This window comes from Manis javanica, chromosome 13, assembly GCF_040802235.1.
Source record: "Manis javanica isolate MJ-LG chromosome 13, MJ_LKY, whole genome shotgun sequence".
In the NCBI taxonomy this organism is placed as follows: Eukaryota; Metazoa; Chordata; class Mammalia; order Pholidota; family Manidae; genus Manis; species Manis javanica.
The window spans coordinates 8,337,027-8,359,780 of NC_133168.1; the positions used below are offsets into that span (position 1 = coordinate 8,337,027).

The window sequence follows — 22,754 nt, forward strand, 5'->3', positions numbered from 1 at the left end:
AAAACAAAAGAAAACACCATCACCGATTCCCTGGTAGCGATTTCAAAGGTGAAAGGCGAGCTGGCTCTGCCGGGGGTGGGGGAAACCTCTCCGGGGTGCGTTGTTGTCGTCAACCCAGACATCCCCGCACCTAGGTCGGGGCGTAACGCGGCAGGCCTGTTTGGAATCAGCGATGCAAACCCGCAGCGCCCTCCCGGAGGCCCGGACAGCCTAAGCCCGGCCCGCCGCCCGGCGCCGCCGCAGGTGAGTCCCGCGCGCCCCGCGGGGCCGCGGGCGGGGCCGGGGCGAGGCGGCGGGGCGCGGGGCGGGCCGGAGGCGGGCCGCGGCGGGGGAGGGCGCCCGACGGCGGGCCCGGCCGCAGCTCCCGACGCGCGGGGCCGCCCTGCCCCCGCCCCGCAGCCCCGGCCCCGGCGCGCCCGCCGTTCCGGGCCGCGCCGCCTGCAGGCGCGGAGCCCGCGGGCGCGGCCGGCCCTGCAGCTCGGGCCGGGGCGGAGGCCGGCGGCCCGCGGAGATGCGGGGCGGGGGCAGGGCGCGGGGTAGGTGATTGTATCCCGCCCGTCCCCGGCCCCGGGGAGCAATGACATCACGCGGCCTTCTCCAGGCGTCGGCACAAAGAGCGGCGCGGACAGGCCGCTGCGGGCGGAGCCGGCGGCCGCCGCCGCCCAGGGCCCCGGGGCCCCGCCGGCCAGGCCCGCCGCCCGGGGCGCCCGCAGCGCGCCGCTGAGCCCGGGGAGGGGCGCCCGCAGCCCGCCGCGCAGCATGCACTGGGGGGTTGGCTTCGCCGCGTCCAGGCCCTGCGTGGCGGATCTGAGCTGGAACCAGAGCGTCGCCTTCTTCGGCTGGTGGGCCGGCTCCGAGGAGCCCTTCTCCTTTTATGGGGACATCATCGCTTTCCCTTTGCAGGATTACGGTGGGATCATGGCAGGGCTGGGCTCCGATCCCTGGTGGAAGAAAACACTTTACTTGACCGGGGGAGCTTTGCTGGCCGCAGCTGCGTATCTGCTCCACGAACTCCTGGTCATTAGGTGAGCCGGAGAGAGGGCCCCGCGCAGGGGCGCCGAGAGGGGCACCTGGCCGGGCAGGGCCGGCGCGAGGGGGACCCCTGCCAGCCCCTCGGCCACGCCTTCCGGATGCCCAGGACACCTGTCCTTACCTTTCCCCAGAGGCAGTCCGTGGTCACCTGGCCGTGAGGGGCAGTTCAGAGATGCTGGGAGAATAAAACCGGTGCTGGGAGGGGGAAACATCTGTCTGCCAATCTTCCACTGCTAAACGCAAAAATTCTCTCGTTTGTTGCAGCGTAAAACAGACTGTAACGAGATGCCCTTACGGAGAACCTAAGTGCACTGTTTTTGCAACAGTGGAATTAGGCCTTGTAGAAAATACTAAGTTACACTTTTATGAAATGCCTTGTTTGTTTCTAGGTAATACTCCTGGAATATTAGCCACTAACCTTATTTTGTACTTCAAGGTTAGTTCTCCCCTCTCCTCCCTCCCTAAATGTCAACAAGAGGCTGAAACTGCAGAAGCTCCGAGACCCCCTGGGTGCCTGCTAAGAGGCACGGCCAAGTGTAGGGGTGTGAGTTTTGATGCAGCCTCAGCCGGGTTATCTGCTAATCTGGTATTTAAAGTTTAGCACCATTTTCAAGTTTAAATGCCTTTGAGCTGTAGGGCTGGGAGGGCAAGACTAGCACAGGGGCGAGTGGACGGGAACACGGGAGTCGCCCAGGGCTGTAAACACTTGCATCTGCTGCCTGCCGCAGAGAGCTTACAGGAGGGAACTGCCGACACCAGAAAATGGAGGCTCCTGCTCTTGGTGCATCCGGAAGGACAGGAGATCTTTGTCCGAGTCGAGTAGTGCCGTGGACTGCCGGCATGGTCGTTTGGCTAATTGACACATCAATTTATGGTTAAAATTTCTTGGCTCTTGAGCCCTCTGTCACGGGGAGATGAGCAGAAGTGAGGAGTTTTGAACAGCTCAGAATGTGCCTCTTGGCCAGTATTTTTTGAAGAGTGGGAAATGTGTCCGCGCTGCCTTTTTCCAGTGGGGGAATCCCCTCTAATTGGTTATAAACAAAGACAGTGATAGGTGACCTTTAACGGGCCTGAAGGGATTCTAGGAGGACATTGTGACAAGCTAACTTAGGTATTTTGAATATTTCTGGTCTCTGAGAGGGTGGGAAATCATTTAGGTCTGGAGAAACGTTTTGGCTTTCATATTATTAAGCCATAATTGAGAAGTTCTATTTTAAGCTTTATTATACATAGGATTCTCTCACTTAGCACAGTGCCTTGAATCTGGTGAACCAAATAAACATTTTTAAAGTAAATTCTCTCTCTAGATTATGTTTTTGCTAGTTTTAAAACTATTTCTAGAAGTTAGGTTTCAAGCTATATGAAAAAAGGGAAATTTGTTAGTAATTTAAATAGTAACCCAGTTGTTTCTCAATCACAGTCCAGTCTGAAGCCTTTTCAGGGTCCCGAACCATATGGCTTTTCACCAGTTTTCCACTGTAAGGAGACAGCAAAGCTGTGCCTTCTGCACGGAACTGAGTCCAAACCTTGCTTAAATGACCTTGCAGGAAGGCAGCGGGGTGGCTGGGGAAGCTCTTCCTGGAAGCGGGGCCACACCCTGGTAGGTGTGGTCGCTGAACACAGGACCCTCTCTCCCCTGACTGTCCTGCCCACTCAGAAGACTACTTGGATACTTATTTAGATTAAGACATTTTAAATCTTTGCTCTCTTCACTTCTGTTCTTGACACATGTTTAAGTTGCATTGGAAAACTCTGTTATTATTCAAATAAAAACGGCTGCCCATTTTTGAGCCCTTAGTAGGCGCTTTGCATAGAAGTGCTTTACTTGGGTGCATGCACTTATCCCTCACTGTCATTGCATGTTTGATCCCATTTCACAGATAAGAAAATTTCCACTGAGGGATGTTGAGCAACTTGCCCAAGATCACACAGTAAGGGTAGTAGGGTCCAGATTCAAATCTGAGAATGTGTGTCGGCAGAGTGTGAACTTTTTACAGTCACTTCCTACAAAGTCCAGTTCTGAAGGAAGTTTGGTGGGGGGAGAAGAAGAGAAAGGTAGAGAATTGGGGCATTCCTCAGGAAATACATCCCTGGGGCAAGGGCCTGAGTTTTGACAGCCTCTAGGGGCCCAGAGGGATGGGGAATAGACTGGAGAAAGGGGACTGAGATTTAGAGGTTACGTGTAGACACCTCCACTTAACATTAAAAGCCAAGTTTCAGTGGTCTGTGTAGTTTAGGTAAAACGCAAAACAGTCCTAAATATGCAGGATGGAAAATAGTCCTTGAAATGGCTATACTGAGTTCACTGGCCATCTTCAAGTCTTTTCCACCCTATTTGGATTTTCTTCTGCATTAATTTACCCTTAGTCTATGTCTATGTGTGTCTCCAGAGTGGAATGCAAACTGGACAGGGGATAATTTTTTAGGAAGTTTAATTAATGAGTATCACCAAAGTAGGTATTTTGGATTTTATGCATGCTTTTTCCACCAGAGTATTTTACATTAAGTATTTTGTCAACCCTCTGCTTTATTTTCCCTGAGTGGAGATAGCCAAGCAGCTCTCTTAAATTCACTCTGGCATTTGGAAATGTGTTGTTTTTGTTAAGTTGAATGACTAAGTAATGACTTTCTTCCTGGGAGCTCATTTGCACTTAGGCACACCGGGTGTCCTGGAAAACAAGCAGAGCAGCCCATGGGGGGCAGTGTCTGACCTCATCAGCCATGCACAGAGGCATGGTCACCCGTCCTGCTACCCTATAGACTTTCTCTTATACAACCGTCATTATAAGACCACTTTATAAAATATAGCTGCTCTGGAAACAGCTTGCCCTCTCCTCTGATTGTCAGTTAGAGGTGCCTGAGGTGTGGGGGGAGAGAGGTGCAGAGCCAGATTGGGTTTAGATTCACTCCGCTTTTAACCAACCATGTGACCTTGGACATATGAGTGAGTTTTTTGGCTACTCAGTGTTGTCATCTGTGAAATGGGGATGAGAGTAGCCTTGCTCGTACAGGTGATTGAGGTAAACACGTATGAAATGTTTAGAACAGAGTTTGGCATGTGAGCGAACAGTCAATAAAAGTTGGCCATCATTAGCTGTTATAAACTTTCATCAGGAAGTTACAGTCTAGAGTGGCCTGAGTCGAATTGGCTGTTTTAATAAAGTCAACTGAGAAAATTTCCCATTTCAGTGTAGCTGAAGTGCTTAAAAGCTCGGACACTAGAGCTAAGAATGACTTGATCTTAACATGATACTCTTTGGGCAAGTTATTTAGCCTTTCTGAGCTTTGGTTTCCTTATCTGCTATAAAATATAAGTATAGTATAATACACTAAATTTAAACAATATCCACTTCGTAGTGTTACTGTTGGAATGAGATAATATGTATGATGTAGACAAACTCATTGGCATGTGCTTGTCACCTCCATTCTTATTAAGACATGGCCCAAGTTAACCACTGGAATTAGATCCTTCGGGCCCGTGGAGCAGGGGATTTTATATTTGGTTCCTCTCCTTTCCGTTCTTGCAGTTTTGCCTGGTGCATTTACATGAAGAGGCCACTGCAGCTTGAACTATGTGACTGAACAAACTTAGTTAATTGTCAAATGCATAGTTTGCAATCTCTAGCAACATAGTCTAAGTGAAGTCTCATTTTAGAATCTGACCTCCCAAACATTTCATCTAAATGAAAACCTTTGTTTTATAATGAATATTGCTAGAAAGCAGCAGATTATTATTATTATTTTGACTTGACCGGTATTTTCAAAATGAGTCATTCTTATCTCTTTAAGGGTAGTAGGCACTCTGGTGGTAAACTTCTCCAAAAGACTGTTTTACTGAGTGGAGGTGCTGCAGCAAGTGAGCACCTGTGGGATGGGGGTGCAAAGGGCTTGCCCTTGGCGGAGAGGAAGTAGGTGTGGCATTAACGAGGATGTGAGGGAGCCAGAGGCGCAGGAAGGCCAAAGGGAAGAATGAGTTTTGTCTGACTGGGAAACAGTTGGGTAGAGTGGAAGAGAGAAATTGCACAACATTCCTGGGGGACGGGCAGGGGGTGGAATGATGAGGTTTTGTAGTTTAAGGCGTAAAGACTATGTCTGTATGAGAATAAATCCCACCACTCTTAAAGAATGCTCAGTAGCTTGCCAAATGTTTAGAGAGATTACTTAATCTTCAGGATAGTTGATGCAGAGTCGGTATTGCCCTCACCTCCTGTGTGAGAGGAGGGAGGTCTAGGCTAACGTGGCCAGTAGGAAGCAGGGCTTGGACTTGACCCCAGGGGTCCACACTTGGGATCTAGCATTCATTTGATTACACGGTGTCTATTGGAAAACCACCAGGGAAGTCCTCGCCACCCAGAAAAGTAGATTTGGGGGAAGATGGATGTGCGACTGAGAGAGAAGGAAGGGAGAAGGCGAAGGCCGGGGCACCAGGATATATGCTGTGCGGTGAGAGTGGGGCCCTGTGAAGGCAAAGAGGCCAAGGAAAGTCCAGAAGCCGGGCTCCTGGGAACCACAGGTGAAAGCCTGGGTGAGGGCCCCATAGTTTGCAAGAGGGACCAGAATATTCCGAGTCTCAGATGACCTGCCGACTTGGTTCAGGGCCGAGTTAATCTGCACTGTTATCCCCAGGTCCTGTGGCTGCACGAGCTGTTTCACGGAACAGTCTAGTGGGCCAAGCACGTGGGCACTGACCCCCCCCCCCCCCCCCCCGGTTCAGTCCAGGGGCTGCTGGGTACTAGGAATGTGACATCGGGCACGTTAATCCTCTGCATCTGTTTCCTCTTCTGTAAAACACGGGTAACAAGAGTATCTCCATCATCGGGTCATTGTGAAGATGAAATGAGATAGTCTTGTGCAGCCCTTAGAACAATGCCTGACACCTCAGAAGCACAGGATGTCATTTTATCCGTCCAGCCTGTCCCTGGCAGGTAAACAGCCCGCTGGAGGAGAGCTGGGCCGGTACCAGAAAGCGCCCTTCCACCCCGTGGGCTATGGGGACTAGAAGGAGGTTGACAGGCAGTCACTTTTCTGAGCCCCTGGGGTCATGGGGACAGCAGAGTGTTGAAGGGCCTCTTGTGTTTTGGCTAAGCTTCCGCTCTAAGTGCTTCTGGGTGAGCTGAGCCCTGTGCCAGACGGATCTGCCTGTTCACGGGGGAGCTGCAGCCGGCTGGGGGTCTCTGAGGATCCCAGGCACCTGAATGTGTAACACGTGGCTTGTTCTTTATTTCTGTTTTGGTTTTGACAGGAAACAGCAAGAGATTGACTCCAAAGATGCTATTATTTTGCATCAGTTTGCAAGACCTAACAATGGCGTCCCCAGTCTGTCTCCTTTCTGTTTGAAAATGGAAACTTATTTAAGGATGGCTGACTTACCCTATCAGGTACTGGCGGGCAAACGCGTTTTACTTCTCCTGACAGCAATAGCAGCTGGTGGGGTTGTTGTTCTTGATTTCACAGGGCGGGAAGGGCTTATTCCTGGCACTGGAGGGGCAGACGGGGCAGATGGGGCAGATGCACCGGCCGCGGTGCCCAGGCCTCAGCAGATACTTCCGGGGCTGTTGATGTTTACATCCAATTTAAAAAGGGATCAGAGGGTGAGGACTTTGGTAGGATTCAGGGCCCTGCCATGCTTTCCTGACGGTTGACTTGGTTACGTTCGGGTGGGCCACCTGGGTAGCTGTTCAAGAAGGTGGGTGTCCTGTTGCCCGACGTGGTGTGTTCCTTTAGGTGTCGGTTTATTGACAGCCTTACATTTTGTCTCTCATGAGTCCTGGGGGCAGAGCACCCAGCAGGCCACCAGGGGATAGTTGTTGATTTTGTGACAGCTTTTCCACCATGTGCCATGTTCTGTTGAGTGATTTTCAGGGAACCCTGTGCTCATTTCAGCATTTGAGAGCAAACAGGAATGTATTTAAAGGTATGTATTTTTCTGAGTACTGTTTGGGCTGTGTCTCATAAATCTGACAAGTTGTGTTCATTGTCCTTCAATTCTATGTATTTTTCAAGAAATTCCCCTACCTTCTTCTTTTTCACCTAAGTTTTAACCATATGCATTTGTTTGAAAGTTTCGATTTTTGTCATTGTGTTTAATTTTATGATCAGAGCAGACAGTCTCTGAGATAGTGATTTCTAAGGCTTCAGCCTAGTGTCTGGCCACTTCTTATAAATGTTGAAAATAATTATGTATCCTCTGGGTGTAGACTCTTTCTCTTTCCTTGAGCACGTTCAGTGTATTATTTAGACGTTCTATATCTCTGCTTATTTTTTGTCCCTCTGCTCTAGCAGTTTCTGAGAGGAGCCGGTTAAAATATCCAAGAGGACTTGTTGATTTGTCTTTTCCCTGCCCTTCTCTCAGTTCTTGCTTTATGTATATATTCGAGGTTATATGGTTAGGTGCATATAATATGAAAGATCCTATCTTTTACTCTTTTATTTCTTTTTCTAGTATATAGCACCCACCTCTGTCCCTTCTGACTCTTTAAAAAAAAACAGTAACAACAACAAAATCAACTTGGATTCTATAATACCAGATCCTGAAATTGATTCTCCAACTTTCCTTTGGCTCATATGTTTGGGATATTTTTCTTTATCCTCCTTCTCCTCTATTTTTGAGTGTATTTGTCTTTCATAGGCAATGTGTTATTTGTAGCCAATCTAAGAGTCCTTAATTGGTGAGTTTAATCCATTTACACTTAAAATTAGTATTTATTAGGACTTACTCATTGCATCTTATTTAATGTTTTTCTCTTTACTATACTTTGTTTTTATTTTTTCCAATTTCCTCCTTTCTAATGGATAGATAAAAATTGTTTTCTATTCATTTAAAACAAATTCTGTTTTTCTTGTTATGGGAGTTGCTCTTATGATCCCAAATTGGATTTATTTATCCCTATTCCTTTCTTAAAGGTATCGAATTCTGTATTTGGCCTCTAATATGTTAGCAGATTCACGTGAACCTTTGGCATCTTCTCAGCCCTGGTCTGACTTGTTGTCTAATGTGGTTTTTTAAATTTATTCATTTGTATTTATTTTTTGAAAAATAGTTGATGGGCAATCTTATATTGATTGCAAGTATACAAGAGTGATTCAACAGTTACCCCCATTATTAAATGCTCACCCCCACTAGTACAGCTACTATCTGTCAACATCAGAAGATGTTACAGAATCACTGACTATATGCTCCAGGCTGTACTACCACCCCAGTGACCATCCTACAGTTACTCTGTTGTCTTTTTTGGCACTTGTGTTGCTACTGAAAAATTTGATGTTAATCTGATTCTTTTTCATTTTTTTCTCTGGCAGCTTTTAGATTTTGCATTAATCTTAACATTCTTAAATTTCACTACAATGTGCCTTAATTTGGGTTGTTATGGATCTTGTTTGATCCTTCATAAACTCTTTTAACCTGAAGTCTTCAATCTCTTTTTAATTCTGGGAAATTACCATTTTTGTCCAAATATTTCCTCTTCATTTTACTTGTTTGATTTTGCATTCTTTCCTGTTCCCTACAGTCTGGACACTGAAATCTGAACGCCCTCCCCCATTCTCTCCTTTTTTCTGGGAGAAGTCATCTCTCTGAGCCTCCATAGCAGCCCTCTGTTTTCATCACAGTATATTTATTGCATCTATTGTGTTCAACTTTTATGTTTTTCTTCTTAATAGTTCCCCTTGGTTTATATTACAGTCTCTTCCTTTATCCCTGGGAGGATATCTGTTACAGTAGTTAAGTGTTTTGATTTGTCCCAGTAATTCTGCTTAGTGTTCTCTGTCACCCTCTGGCACAGTAGTTGTGACCCTCAGGTGTCTGGCTATCATGGCTTGGGATCTGCTTTACCCCGGTTTCCCTGCCTGGGAATCTGTATGGGGCAAGACTCAAGCTGAGGCCACAGATGTTTGCCAGTGAGGGAGTTTAAGGGAAGTAGGGTCCCCGAGCCCCTGTGATCCCTCTGGTTTGCTGCCAGTCCTCCAAATGGCTCCCAGCGGTCAGGGGCACCTTTAAGCTCTTACACTGCACAGCGTGGGTGTTCTTGGCTGGGAGGTGAAGGGGAGGGCTCCTCCCCTAGTCAAGCCCTCGGATGCCCAGACCATGGGGTTACTCCTTCAGCTCCCGCCTCGCCGTGCACGGCCTGGGCTTTGAGCTACTTTCTCTGCAGAAGAGGGGACGGGGCGGCAGGGATCCCCCCAGGCAGTGCTGGGCCGGAAGAGGGCCACGCTGTCAGCTCCGGTTATGGGGGGCCTCTGGGAACGTGCTGGCGTGGCACCAAACCTAGACTTGTGGTGGGCCCTCTGGGGGCGCGTGGAGTGTTTGGGGGACAGAAAGAGGGTCTTGCTGACTGGGAACTGGAACGCAAGGGCTGAGAGCGACCGGAGGGAGGAGCAGGGGGCAAATTATTCAGGACTTTCTAAGCCAGCCATGCAATAGAAAGAAAGTAGCAGTAAAGCCCACAAGGCTTGGATCGTCTAAACGCAGAGATCGGATGTGAAAGGTAACGGCTCAGCGCGGCGCTGGCCCTCGGTGCTGGAAGATGGGTATCAAGGCAGAGATGGCCGCCCAGCAGCCTCCCGTTTCTCCTGGCGTCCCCGGCCAGACCGCCTCATTTAGCCGTGGCAGCTTTGGGGCGTCGGGGCTCCACGCCTGAGTTCCGGGCCGTGCCGTCCCTGGCGGCTTCCCGGGGCTGCTGTGCACCCAGCCTTGGTGAAGCAGCCGTGCTGTGTGTGGGGGGCTGCCAGCCTGTCCTGCCCTTTCCTCCCTTGCCCCTGATCGCCGCCGCCCCGTCTTCCCCAGCAGCCTGACTACCTTTGTTCACGCACCAGAGCGGGAGCTTCTAGTTAGTGACCCTGGAGCTGCGGACCTCGCCGCGAAGCCTGAAGCTATTGCAGACGCCTTCCAGAAGGGGCCTTCCAAAATCATTCTTCCTTAAGTAGGGTTTTTAAAAAGGGATGGTGTAGGAGTGCTTTTTCTTCTGTGAGGTCTCTATGGAAAGTAAATGGAATGGGTGTTCAGTGGGGGGCAGGGAGTTAGGTAAAAGATAACCGGTTCTGTGGCTTAGAAAGGGATGTGCTGTGCCTGCCGGGGCAGCCTTGAGGATTTGCACTGATGCAAGTGGTGCCTGGACGTGCTGGCGGCCTCAGTGCTTGACCGCGGAGAGGGGCTTTGTCGCAGATCCAGGGAGCCCCCCCCACCTGCTGCCCTTTCCCTGCCCTGTGCCTTAAAAAACAAACAAACAAAAAAACAATTAAAATGCCATGTTCCTGGGAGCATGACTTTATATTTGAAGCTCTTTTATTTTTTAACCTGCAACTGGAATAAATATTTGATGACCATTTGTAGGAACTCATAAGTCTTTAAAAAAAAAAGCCTGATGTATTGGGCCCAGTTATTATCTTTTTAAAAATCAGGATGTAAATATTGGTAGGGCAATTTTTGAAACTTCTCATTTTGTAATAATTAGAGATAGAAAGGAAACAGCAAAATGACGTACCGGAAAGTGCCTCAGATAGGCTTGATTTTTTTTTCAAGATGAAAGTTGCTTCACTATTTTTTTTTTCTGATTACATATAAATGACTTGGTCCCAATAAGAATTTCAAACCATATAAAAAAGTGTAAATGGAAAATGAAAATCACCTGACATCCTACTAGCTAGCAATTACCATCTCTAATACTTCTTTCTGACCATCTTTTCATACATGTCACTAGACATCCGTAAAGACACCCACAACATTTGCCAAAACTGGTTATGTGAGGAGTGTGTATTTCACACAATAGTTCTTCTAAATATGAGAAAGAAAAAAGAAAGCAAAGGGGACTCTGCTTCGGTAGTCAGCCCTAACTTGGGGTATTCTGTTTATTTGCTGATCTTGTCTGTTTTCCCTCTATGTTTTGTTTTGATCTTTTTCTAAGCTCCAGACAAGTTCAAAGAATAGTAGAGTGAGCACTTGTGTGCCCTTCACTTAGAGGCACTTGTTGTTGACATGTTGCCTTCTTTGCTTTATTACTCTTTATACCTTTATCAACAATTTCTTGGTGAACCATTTGACAGTGAGCTGCAGAAATTGTGGCGCCCCTCCGATCTTCAGTGTGCATCTCAAACAAGGCAGTCTTTTACAAACCTGCAGAACATAGTCGTGAAGGGAAGTACTTGGTTTCCTTCCTATGTCGGGGAAAACCCAGTTCTTCCCTTCTGTACGTTTCTCCCCTGTGTTCTCCTTTACTGCTCACATAAAACACGTCTTTTCTGATATTTCTGATCACCAGATGCATGGAAGTTTTCCCTCACACCAAGCGGTTCTCTGTGACACCAGTTGGGTGTCTTACAATTTAACCTGGAGATAGTGTCAGATCCCACAGGTTAGGGGCTCAGTCCCACAGACTGTGTCCGCATCTCCCCCTCCACACACGTCTGATGCCAGTTGCAAGCCTAGGTTTTCGCCTGTGCTCTGACCAAGTAGCCATAGATCGGAGGTTCCAACACCTCTCCTCGGGTTTGATTAATTTGCTGGAACAGCTCATAGAACTCAGGGAAACATTAATTCCATTTACTTGTTTATTAACGGATATAATAAACCATACGGATGACAGCCAGATGAAGAGATACATAGAGTGAGGTCTGGCAGCATCCCCAGCTCAAGAGCTTCTGTTCCTGTGGAGTTGGGGTGTGTCACTCTCCTGATCTGCATGCCCTCGTCCACCCGGAAGCTCTCGGAATCCCACACCACTGGGATTTTTGCATTGGTTGTTAACTCTGTCCCAGCCCCTCTCCCCTCTATGGGGAATGGGGATGGTCTAAAAACTTTAAACATCTAATCACGGCTCAGTCTTTTGGGTGACCAGCCCTCATCCAGGAGCGCAGCCTGAGTTGCCTCAATAGAATAAAAGATGCTCCTTGTTCTCTTACCACTTACGAATTTATAAGGGTATTAGGAGCTGTGTGCCAGAAACTGGGGGCAGAGACCAGTATATACATTTCTTCTTATTTTGCAATAGGGGATGCATGGGGTTTCTTTAGTGTGTTATAGTCCACAAAGTTGCTCAAATTATCTCAGAGTCAGCCCTTGGGAGGCCTTTCAGGGTGGCTGCAGAGGAGCAGTGGCCAAAGTGGCTGTAAGTTTAACCGAGAAGTTGGGGCACCATGGCCAGTATTACAGGTCAGAGGCCCAAGACACTGGGATCTCTCTTAAAATCCAAAGTTCTCCATCTCAAAAAGGTGACAGTGATTTTAATACTTCTGATGAAGGCATTCAGTCAAACACTTCATGGGTGTTTTCACATTTAACCCCCACAACTGTTATTATCCCCATTCTGTAGATGAGGAAATTGAGGTCCAGGGAGGATTAAGGGAGACCCAGGCAGGTCCAAGGTCAAACTGAATAACTGATGGGGCCAGATTTTTAAACCCAAAGCCTATGGCTTTCGCTTCTGTGCTAATAATGTGATATACATGGAAGTGTATTAATCACTTAGGACAGACTTGCAGCGGGAAACATCAGCTTAGAAAAAATATAGAGCATTTACCTCCCATCATTCTTCTCAAAATGACTTTCAGAAACTACCCTCAGTGGGCCGCTAAGACTACAATTGCTTAAATAATAATAGACCAGGAGTTCTTTGATATATTTAAGGAATTTAAGGAAAATTATGTATTATCTTAAAATGTGTATTTGTATTTCAAAAATACTATAACCACATTCAGAAAAATTGAAATTCAAGGAAAAGATCACCTGCATCTCACCTCACAGTCTTGCCAATTACTTGGGATATTTTTTTCTTTTTCTCTATAAATTTTTTTGAATTCATCTAATATTTAATTAGATATAGTCATTGTGTCTCTAAAATGTTATCCTCTGCTTTTTTATCCAGTAAGCAAAATAAAATTTTTGGTGATGAAAACCCTATAAGAGCTTTGATTTCCTTAAGAGTAGATTACTAATTTCTATTACTCCAATTTTAAAAAGTGGACTAGATAAATATATACCAAGTGCTCAGGGAGAGGGTGGTCTAGAGGGAAAGACAGATGTATAAACAGTCATTCTATAAGGGGAGGGGAATATGCATTGTATACTGGAAGCACGGAGGAAAGGCAGGTAATAGATGCATCCTGGGGAGGGGAAGTGGTTCACCAACAAGGTGAACTTTGACCTGACTGTTTTAGGATGGATATGACTTTGTAGAAGGTGAGAAAAGGGCTTCTTGTAAAAGGTGAAGAGTGTACAGAGTCAGAGAGATGGAAAAGATCTCGACTTGGTTAGGCGTGGGCATTTGGAATTCAGGAGACCAGAGGGACTGGTAGCGAGGAGGCTGGGCAGGTTTGAGCCTAGATTGCTGTGTGATCGGGGTTAGAGTAGATCAGTTAAAGCCATTGGATAATTTTGAGCAGTAGAGGTCTTGCACCTCATTTGTGTTGTGAACAGTTCCTTCTGATGTTGGTGTGCAGGATAGAATCTATCTGCAACAGATAAGAGTCCAGAAGGAGATGTGTTAGGACGTATGAGTGGTATCAAGAGAAATCTGAAACAGGTGCTATGTTACATGGTAAATTTACATCTTTAGTGTACACATTGCAAGAATGTCAGATGAACTAGCAACTTTTAGAGGTACATGGCATTTCTTTTAGTTTAACATCAGAGGTTATGTGTGGTTGTGTAGGTTGTTCACTGCACAACAATTCCTGGCCAGGGAGTAGAGGCAAAATCTACATATAAACTGTGAATGCTGGTGTGGACTGTATCCACCCAGAGGAGGTTCCATTTACTAAGTTGCACAAAAGCAATATGGTTTTAGCTCCACTAACTCTGTTTTCTAGGCTAGGCCCAGGATAAAATATCTAGACACCAGGAAACACAGACCGGTTAAAGTCCCTATTATTCTCTATTAAAGACAGTAGTGAGCAACATTTAGCTAATGCCTGCTCTGCTTTTCAGCCTTGAAAAAGGTGATATTACCTCAAGGCTCTGAGAAGCCTGGGACTCTCAAGCATAGTCCAGCCCAGTCCTGGGAGCGCAGATAGATGAGCAGCTGTCTTTAAGGGCTATGACCTCCAGCTATAATCCTGATATCTCGCTGGAGACCAGTTCAGTGGCCAGAGATGCCTAGCATCACACATACAACATGCACGCACAATCCCTAGGCCCAGAGAGATTCAACTCAGACGTTTTGCAGCATTCCATGTTTTATCTCTTATGGTGAGATGCACTTTTTGTTTTGGGGAAAGACATACATAAATCTTGGTGTGATTTAGGTCAGAACACCTGGGATAATAGTTAGCTTTGTTAATCCCAGTGGTTTCCCACCAAAAAAACAGTAGTTTTTTCATTTCTCTGCAAATTTTGGTTTTCAGCTAAAACAAAGACCTCCTAAAGAGAGGAGTTGACCAGGCGTCTCCTAAAATGGGTCCCTCACGGTTTCCTGCCACCATACACCTAATCAAGTAGGTGTCTTGTTGGCCAGGGTTTGATGCTAATGGTTATTTAAGGTTAATTTTGTTTCTCTAAGAGGGGATGAGGGCCAACGGACATGCTTAGAGTGGAAGTCAGCAGGCTTGTGAGCTAACAAGGATTTTTACATTTTCAAATGATTGAAAAAAGTAAAAAAAAAAGGAATATTCTTTTATATTATGTTAAATTCACATTTCAGTGTCCATAAACAAGTTTTTATTGTGAGGCTCTTTCACTTATGTATTGTCTATGACTGTTTTCATTGCTGCAATTAAAAAGTTGAGTCTTATGACAGAGACTATATGCCCTGCCTAAAATTTACTCTCTGGCCTTTTATAGAAAGTTTGCTGACCTCTACTCCTGAGAGACTTAAAGATGTAGAGGACTTAGGTACTTAAAATTTATCTTATGTTACCTTTTCACGAAAAAAGCAACTTTATTGGAATATAATTGGTGTACTACAAGGAGCACACATTTAAACTGTATAATTTGCTGTATTTTTACGTAAGTAAATACTCACGATACGTTACCACAATGGGCAGTGACCTGTTATCCCCTGAAGTTCCTTGTGCCCCTTTATAATCCTGTCCCTTCCTGTCCTCTGTCATCCCTGTAGCAAACACTCAATTCGCTTTCTGTCTCTGTAGAGTAGTTAGTTTAATCTAGAGTTTTATATACATGGAATTCTACAGGAAGTATCCTTTTTTTGTCTGGCTTATTTCACTTAGCAATGTTATTTTGAGATTCTTCTACGCTGTTGTGTGTATCAGTAGTTCATTCCTTTTCGTTCCTGAGTGGTATGTATTCCATTGTAAGAATATGCCGAAATTTGTTTATTCATTTCTTTCTTGAGGGCATTCATTTTTTTTTTCACTGTCTTTGACTAATGCCGATAAAAGTTCTATGAACGTCTGTGTACAAGTCTTTGTGGGCATGTGCTTTCTTTTCTCTTGGGTAAATACCTAGGAAGGAAATGGCTGGAGCATATGGCAGGTACATATTTAACTTTTTAAGAAGCTGTCAGTTTCGAACGGGTTGTCCCACTTTACTTTCCCACCAGTTTGACTGAGATCTGCAGTTCCTGCACAGGAGCCAATGCTTACTATTAGCCAACGGTGTCTGAACTGTTGACTTGCTTGAAGTAGGAGGTCTTGAGTTTGCCATAATCTGATTAATTTAGGCTGTGTAGACCACCAAAAAATTGATTCAGATTTAAAAATTAACCTTGGGCTCTGAGTCAGATTTACTGAGAAAAGTGGTTGAATAAATGCCATCATTGCCACAGAATCCATCAGTGGGGCTAAGATCTTGACTTTTTATACTATAGTGAGCAGAATGTCACTGTAATTCTCAGCGCTCATGAAGTGTGTGATACTCGCGCCTCATCCCATCCCGTCTGGGACCAAGTCCTCTGAGACCCTGGGAACTTCTCACATGGGTATAAAGCAAAGGGGAGCTTGGCAAAAACACAGAGTTTCTGAGCGCCATTCCCAGGGTTCTGAGCCGGTGGGCTGGGCTGAGGCCCGTGGACCTGCATTCTGACAGGCACTGGAGGTGTTGGCTGGATGCAGCGCTTTGCTCCGCCCCCTAAGTGTTATGACTTCTGCCAGCCCGCGTTTGCCCTGTGAAGCATGGGTCACGGGTCAGCTGCTGGGTCTCAAGCGAGGTCTTTGATTGGCAGCCTGGTCAGTCTGAGCCTCCTTGGGTTGTTTCCTTTGTGCGCTTGAGGATGTTCACACATTACAGGTGGTTTGACAGTTACCAGGGTGATTTCAACACCCACTTTCTTCCCTGGCCGCCTTTTTTTTTTTTTTTCATCTAACAATATGCCAGAGCCCATGATAAAATCTATTGGGAATAAAGTATTATCTTTCTGGGAGGTAAATCTTTTCTTCCCCCAAGAGTGACCACTTATCCTCTCAAGAGTGCTGAGTTCATCTGTGTGGATAGCACAGTCACTATCAAAGATACAGCTGAGTTGTGTGTCTCCATTAATTACACAGTGAAATTTAAATAAAACGTTGCTTCTCTCTTTTTCACATTTACTCTGCTTAGAACTATTTTGGTGGAAAACTCTCTGCTCAAGGGAAAATGCCTTGGATCGAATACAATCATGAAAAGGTCTCTGGCACAGAATTCATCATTGACTTTCTGGAGGAGAAACTTGGCGTGAACTTGAACAAAACCCTTGGTCCTCACGAAAGAGCCGTCTGCAGGGCGGTGACCAAGATGGTGGAGGAGCACTTCTACTGGTGAGCCTCCCGGGTGCACCCCCGTCCTGGAGAGTGAGCCCCAGATGCAGTTTCACATTTCAGACATTTCCCCAACGTCCTCAAGTCCCCTTCTACGTTCTGAGCAGTAAAGGGGTCAAAGTTCTGGCTGTCAGGTTCCGGGTGTCTCCATAGACCTTAGGCTTTGCAGGCCACGTGTCTGTCACAGACAGAAGCAAAAGCAGACACAGACGACAGGCAATGAGGGAGTGTAACCGTCTTTCAGTAACGTGATAAGAACGCTCACATTTGGATTTCACTTGATACAAAATATTATCGGATGTTTTTCCCTCATTTAAAAATGTAAAAGTTTCTTAGCCCATGGGCTGTAGTTGGCGGACCCCTATTCTAGACTGGAGCTCACTAAGGGGAGGGGGGGCATTTCAGCTGGCTGGGCTCCTTACCCACACATGCAGCTGAACTGCAAGAGGCTTACATCAGGTATGCAGAGCAGGGAATGGAAGACGCGGTCAGGACAAGAGGCTGGCGGAGTACAGGTCACGGCTCTGTAAGATTGTTGTCGGTTTTCCCAAGATGATAAGAGTGTCTCTGTGTTCCCGGATGAAAGCGTGCTCCTGCTTCCTGAGGGTCTTTGCCCTGATGGGCTGACCCCTAGCCTGCATCCCCCACGTCTCAGGCATTGCACATGCTGTCACAGCCTGTCACAGCCTGTCAGTCAGACACACATGGTTCTTACTGCTTTACAAACTCATTGTCATGGTTTTTTTTCCCCTTTTTCTTTCATCCATCTCCTGGAGTGCTCACACCTTTCTCTACATCCCAGGAGATATGAAAAGTTTTCTCTCTGATTTCTGCAAACTTCTCCTATTCCAAAGATTTGATTGAGAACTGTTCAGCCCACTTTTTCGGCATTAACTGTCACCCCTGGGTCAGTTGTTCACCCACTAGCTTTCACCTCCCATGCTGAGAGAGGTACTCAGTGTGGGGCCAGTATAAGGTTCCTCCCCATCCCTTCCTGTTTCATCCTTTCGGCTCTCTGAGTGGAAAACTTGCTTATTCTTTACAAATGGAAAATTGGCTGTTCCCCCTCTGGGATTTTAAGTGACCCTCTATTTTTATTTTCCTCTTTCTACTTGCATTTCTCACCCAGGCTATTCCAGGGGTGACTGGAAGCCCCACTTCTCTTGCCCCCTCACTCCAGAGGTGCAGGGGGTGGGAGCAAGGAGGGACCCAGGCAGAGAGGGGAGGCAGGGTGCAGGTCAGTGTGGAGTGATCCCAGACTGTTTGTGGAAGGAACCCAGGCCTTTTCCTTATATGACCAAGGAGAGCTGTTGGACCTCCCATCACAAAGAGTGTGGGGGTTGCAGTGTGGACCGAAATGCACGACTGCTTGTGGTGAGCTTAGCCTAGGGGCAAAGCCTTGTGGGGTGGCGCCATCTCACCGGGCTGCCAGGTTCCAGTCCCACTTTGAAGCCATGGAGGGAAATGAAGGACCAGCATGGGGCCACCCTGACCCTCTGCGCCTTTTCTTGCTGTAACTCTCCAAGACCTCATTGACCGATGGGCCTGTTAATGTGGAGAGTGTCACTTTGTTAGTTGGCTGGAAAGAAGCTGAGCACCGTACATTTTAGTACAACTTTTTGACTTCTGTAGTGTTCATAAAATTTATGTTCCGGTCAGGAAGACTGAGCCAGCAAGATTGCCAAGAACCACCTGTTACGGCTCCTTGCTCTGGGCGGGTGGACGTGTTACACGCTTCCTACCAGTTAAGTCCATCCTCTGCTCTTGCCTCCCCTTCTGTCCCGACACCAGCCGCAGCCAGTCCCCGCCTGGGTCAGCTGGAAGGGCGGTGGTGGGGGGGGCGAGAGGGAGAGTCGGGGAGGGGGTGCCGTGCTGGGGAAGAATCCTAATTTTACACACTGCAAACCCCCAAGTGCCTAAGTCATACATACGCTCTTCTAAGGATACTTTTATTTCTCTAATTCACCGTTTAATGACAAAAATGCTTTTACTGGGGCTTAGCTACTATTTCTCATTTGTGTCTCCTCAAGGGTTAATTTGCAGAAGAAATAGTGACGTTGGGGGGTCAGGTCTTGATTGAGAGGCAAATACCCAGTGAACTTCCGAAAAACATTCCTAATTCCTCCAGTTCCCTTTAGTCCCTAGTCCCAGAAGGAGAAACCAACCCCTCTCTGTTTCACAAGTTCGCCGAAGCAGGAGCCAAATCCTAGCTTTGGGGAGACCCTGAGTAGGCTTTCTAAGAGTTCTAAGTCCCAGTGAGAGACCCCCCTCTGTCCCCTCAAGGTAAGAAAATGCCTGCGGCCCGGAATCGGAGGACACTCCACCCATAGGCTCCTCTCCTCCATCCCCGGTTCTTGTCCCAAAGACCACGCAGAGAAGGGCACCCGTGGAAACCGGGCCAGCCAAAGGAACTGACCGCGATATGTAGGTAAATACTACGAGCATAAGCTTCCGAGGGAGTGTGTTGAAAATTGTGTCTATACTGACAGTGGTGGAAAAGGTGAAATCGAATGTTTGATTCAATTGACTCATTTATCTGGTTCTCAGATAGTGCTATTTTTGTCTGAAAGCTTTAAAAATACCCCACGTCAGGTATACTTTTCTGACAAACAGTGACAATGGAAAGCTGGCATTATTATGTAACATCGTGTCTTTCTGAGGCTCTGTTTTAGGTCTGTTCAAGGAAGCACGCTCAGCCATGAATTGGTTTTCCTTGCACTTGAAATCCATACAGTTCTATCCCACTTGCATTATAAAGGTATTTCTGAAGATGAAGAGGACAGATTGTTTTTTTAAATCTTCTTTGTTCCACTGAAAGCTTACATTAGAGCCGCTCTAAGGAAGTTAGTATCAAGGGAAGCCTGACAGCTACAAGGTCCAAGTACCGGAATGAAATTGAGTTTGGGTAACGGACCCTATTCTTCCTTCTGTATGACGTTCTGCTTCCTGGGGCACCAAAGAGGATCTTAAAAGTCTTCCAACCCAACAGGAAGCATTCAGGGCACCAGTGTCAAGCTTCCTAGTCTCACATTTTCACCCTATATATGTATAAATATATATTTACATAGGGTGAAATGTATATGTATAAATATATTTGTTAGACTAGGGAATTCAAGTTTGCTTCTAGGTGGGCCATAATTAAAAAATTTTGAGCTTGGCTTTTGGTATAGCTTCAGTGAATGGGGGAAGTGGAATCTTTAATACAATGACTTTCCCAAGATCTCTAAAAGCCAGGAGAATCTCTTTCTCTGATTACAAGTGGATTGACCGGGTGGCCTCTTTCCTGGCTCCCACAGGCCCAGTTTTAGATGTAACGAAGGCTCCTATTTGGAAGGGCTACTTAGTGCCCTTGAAACGTGAAATGATACATGTTTACCATATATTGCTGCCCCCTAAGCATTTAGAGGACAAGCAAAAGATGGCAAGCAGGCAGCATGAAATGGAGAAAGACATTCTTGCAGCCGGGAAGGCCGCATGCGAAGACTCACTCATAAAACTGTAGTCTGCTATGTAGTTTGCCATTTCCCACATAATAATTTTCCTTTCTGCTGTGGGCCAGGCCTCCTGTTCCATTATAGGGAGAGGGATCTTCATTCACACATCAGGGGCTGGCTTTTCCTGTCTTCTTGATCTCCTTTCAAAATGTTTGAGCAGGATTTATTCTGTTCTAAGAGAATCAATGTTTAAAAACATCCTCTGACCCCATTTTGCAGGAGAGATCGGATACATCAGTTGCGATAAAGTGAGCATCGACTTCTTGGAAGAGGCTCTCAGAATAAATGAGTTGAATTGCTCAGCCTCATCTAGTTTCCAAATTGGCCCGCCCTGTCCTCTCCAGTTTATGATTCATGACTGCTTGTCCAGAGGGCCTCGTCCCGGTCGGGGGGCAACACAGATCTCAGAAGAGAACAGTGCACCCCTTCTTCCTTTTCATAGGTACCCTTTCTCTCCATTTTTCTATTTAAATAGGGCCCCTAGAAACACTGCTTAGCAGTAGCTGGCTCAGAAGTGAAGCCTTTTTGCACTCAATCAATAATTCATAATTTCAGTAAACTCAACAAATGACTGCTAGTGGCCAGGCACCATGTTGGATGGGGACGGTGGAAACAAAGCACTAAGAAGCGGTCTCTGTCCTTACGTGACTCGCAGGCTAGAGGAGACGTGAGCCTTCATAATGGTCAGTGCTGAGGGTGGGGTCTGAAGAGCTGAGGAAAGGCAGCTAGCCCCTGCTGGAGAGATGAGAGGGGAGGGCTTCTCAGAGGAGATGGGGTCCCAGCAGCATCTAAGGATGATGGGAGTGCTGGGTGCAGGTGGGCGGTAGGGGAAGATCAGGATAGCCAGGCAGGGGAGCCGCTTCTCCCTTTAGGTCCATTTAGAGGCGAGAGAGAGGAGTTTGGGGAGGTGCATGTAATTCTGTATGGCGGGCGCCCAGGGGTGGGAGGCAGTGCCAGGTGATGGGGCTAGAGAAGGGCTGGGCACAGCTGGGCCAGACCATGGGGAGGGCCAAGCTAGGGAGCTCTGGGGAGTTCATGAACGGCTCTGAGAAGCGGTGTGATGCGCTTACGTCTGTGTTTGGAGGTTCTTTGTGGCTGCCTTGAGGCAAATGGGTTTCTGAAGGGCCTCCGGGGATGTCAGGAGAACTTCTAGGAAGCCACTGTCCTCAGGGTCGAGAAATACTGAAGGGCTGAAGTGCAGTGTTAACTGAGTTGGAGAAAAGGGCACATTCCCAGGGCGACCAGCTGTCAGGAGGGAGGGTGGGGAGGGGCGAGGAGTAGCTCGAGGAATAGTTCCGGGGATTCTGGCTGGGGAAGCAGGAGCAGACTTGAAGGGAAGGAAGGTGATGAGTCCGATTTTAGAAATGTTGGTTTGCAGTCCCTGGGGGTCCCTTGCATGGGTCCCTGGATCTCGGGATGGAGAACTGGGCGGGGTATGGATTTGGGAGTCATCGGTTTGAAATCATAGGTGTGAATTAAATCTCCCCATGCAAGTGGAGTATGAAGATAGGAGGAATAAAGGTGAAAAATCTTGGGCATGTGAAAGAGGTGACAGGAAAAGCAGTAGAGATGTAAGTCAAGGGAGAGTTCTAAGAAAGACACTAATGGTGTCAGATATTTTGTGGCAAAGAATTAAAGAAAGATGAACATAGAAAGTTTTTTTTCGGATTTTGCAATCAAGAGGGATTGTTGACCTGGATGAGGCTGGGTGGTGTTGGTGACGTGTGGGGTAGAGTTGTCAGGAAGCTTGGTCATGGGAGGAGGTGAACTCTGGGTTGCAATCACATGGAAACATGCATAGATGATGTCCTCTGCCTGTAGTAGTTGCTTTAGGAATCTATAAGGCACCAGTTTTTGGTATTGAAGGTTTATACCCACTTGACAGGGCTTGAACCTTGCAGAGCCTGCCTGGCCCTCACTTCCTTCTGTTCCCCACCACTGGTCTGCAGACCGGGCACAGGGGGTGAACGAGGAGAGAAATCAAGAACAGGGCAGGTCACCTCTAGCTGCAAAATTCTTGATCGACCCAGGGCTCCTTCTGTCTCTGACGGCGCAGGGAGAGAACCTTGCACCGCTGCGTTGGTGACATCTCTGTGTGGCCCGGAACAGCTGCCTCTTCCGTCCTCACACATTAGTCTCTGAAAACCCTTGCCCCGTTGCTACGCCCTCCTCTTCTGCACCGGTCCACATTTCCTGCTGGGCCAGGGAAATCATCAAGCAGGAACTGTGAACCTCGCGGCAGCCCTCACCTCTTCCAGCACCTTCCTTCCCTCAGTCTCTGAGAAGGCTGTGTCCCTGCTTCTCTCCAGGTTGGCCCCTCACACGTGGCCTCCTTAGCTTCTAAGTTGCTCCTGAACTGTGGTTTCCCCAATACTGCTCCTCACCCTAGAAACGTCCTTAGGTGACCTCTCTTCTCTCAGGGCCACTGACTTGCCCCTGCCCACAAGTTCTCTATCTTGAGGCTTAATCTTTCTCCTGAGTTCTCAACCTTCTGGACATCCTCACATGGCGGGGGGAGGGTGGGACGGGTGGTCCATGAGACCTTTA

At 47.2% G+C, this 22,754-nt stretch overlaps 1 protein-coding gene across 4 annotated transcripts in view; it reads left to right on the forward strand.

The window, feature by feature from the left end:
* Positions 1-224: 224 nt before the first annotated feature.
* The window catches only part of FAXC (failed axon connections homolog, metaxin like GST domain containing), a 74,190-nt gene continuing 51,660 nt past the window's right edge, over positions 225-22,754 (forward strand). Inside the window, exons 1-4 of one of the 4 annotated variants that reach the window (XM_073220930.1) lie at positions 225-243; positions 904-1,025; positions 6,275-6,410; positions 16,517-16,713. In XM_073220930.1, the coding sequence (XP_073077031.1) occupies positions 919-1,025; positions 6,275-6,410; positions 16,517-16,713 (440 nt within the window). In that variant the 5' untranslated portion in view covers positions 225-243; positions 904-918. The other 3 variants (XM_073220929.1, XM_073220928.1, XM_073220927.1) reach the window with 3 other exon arrangements.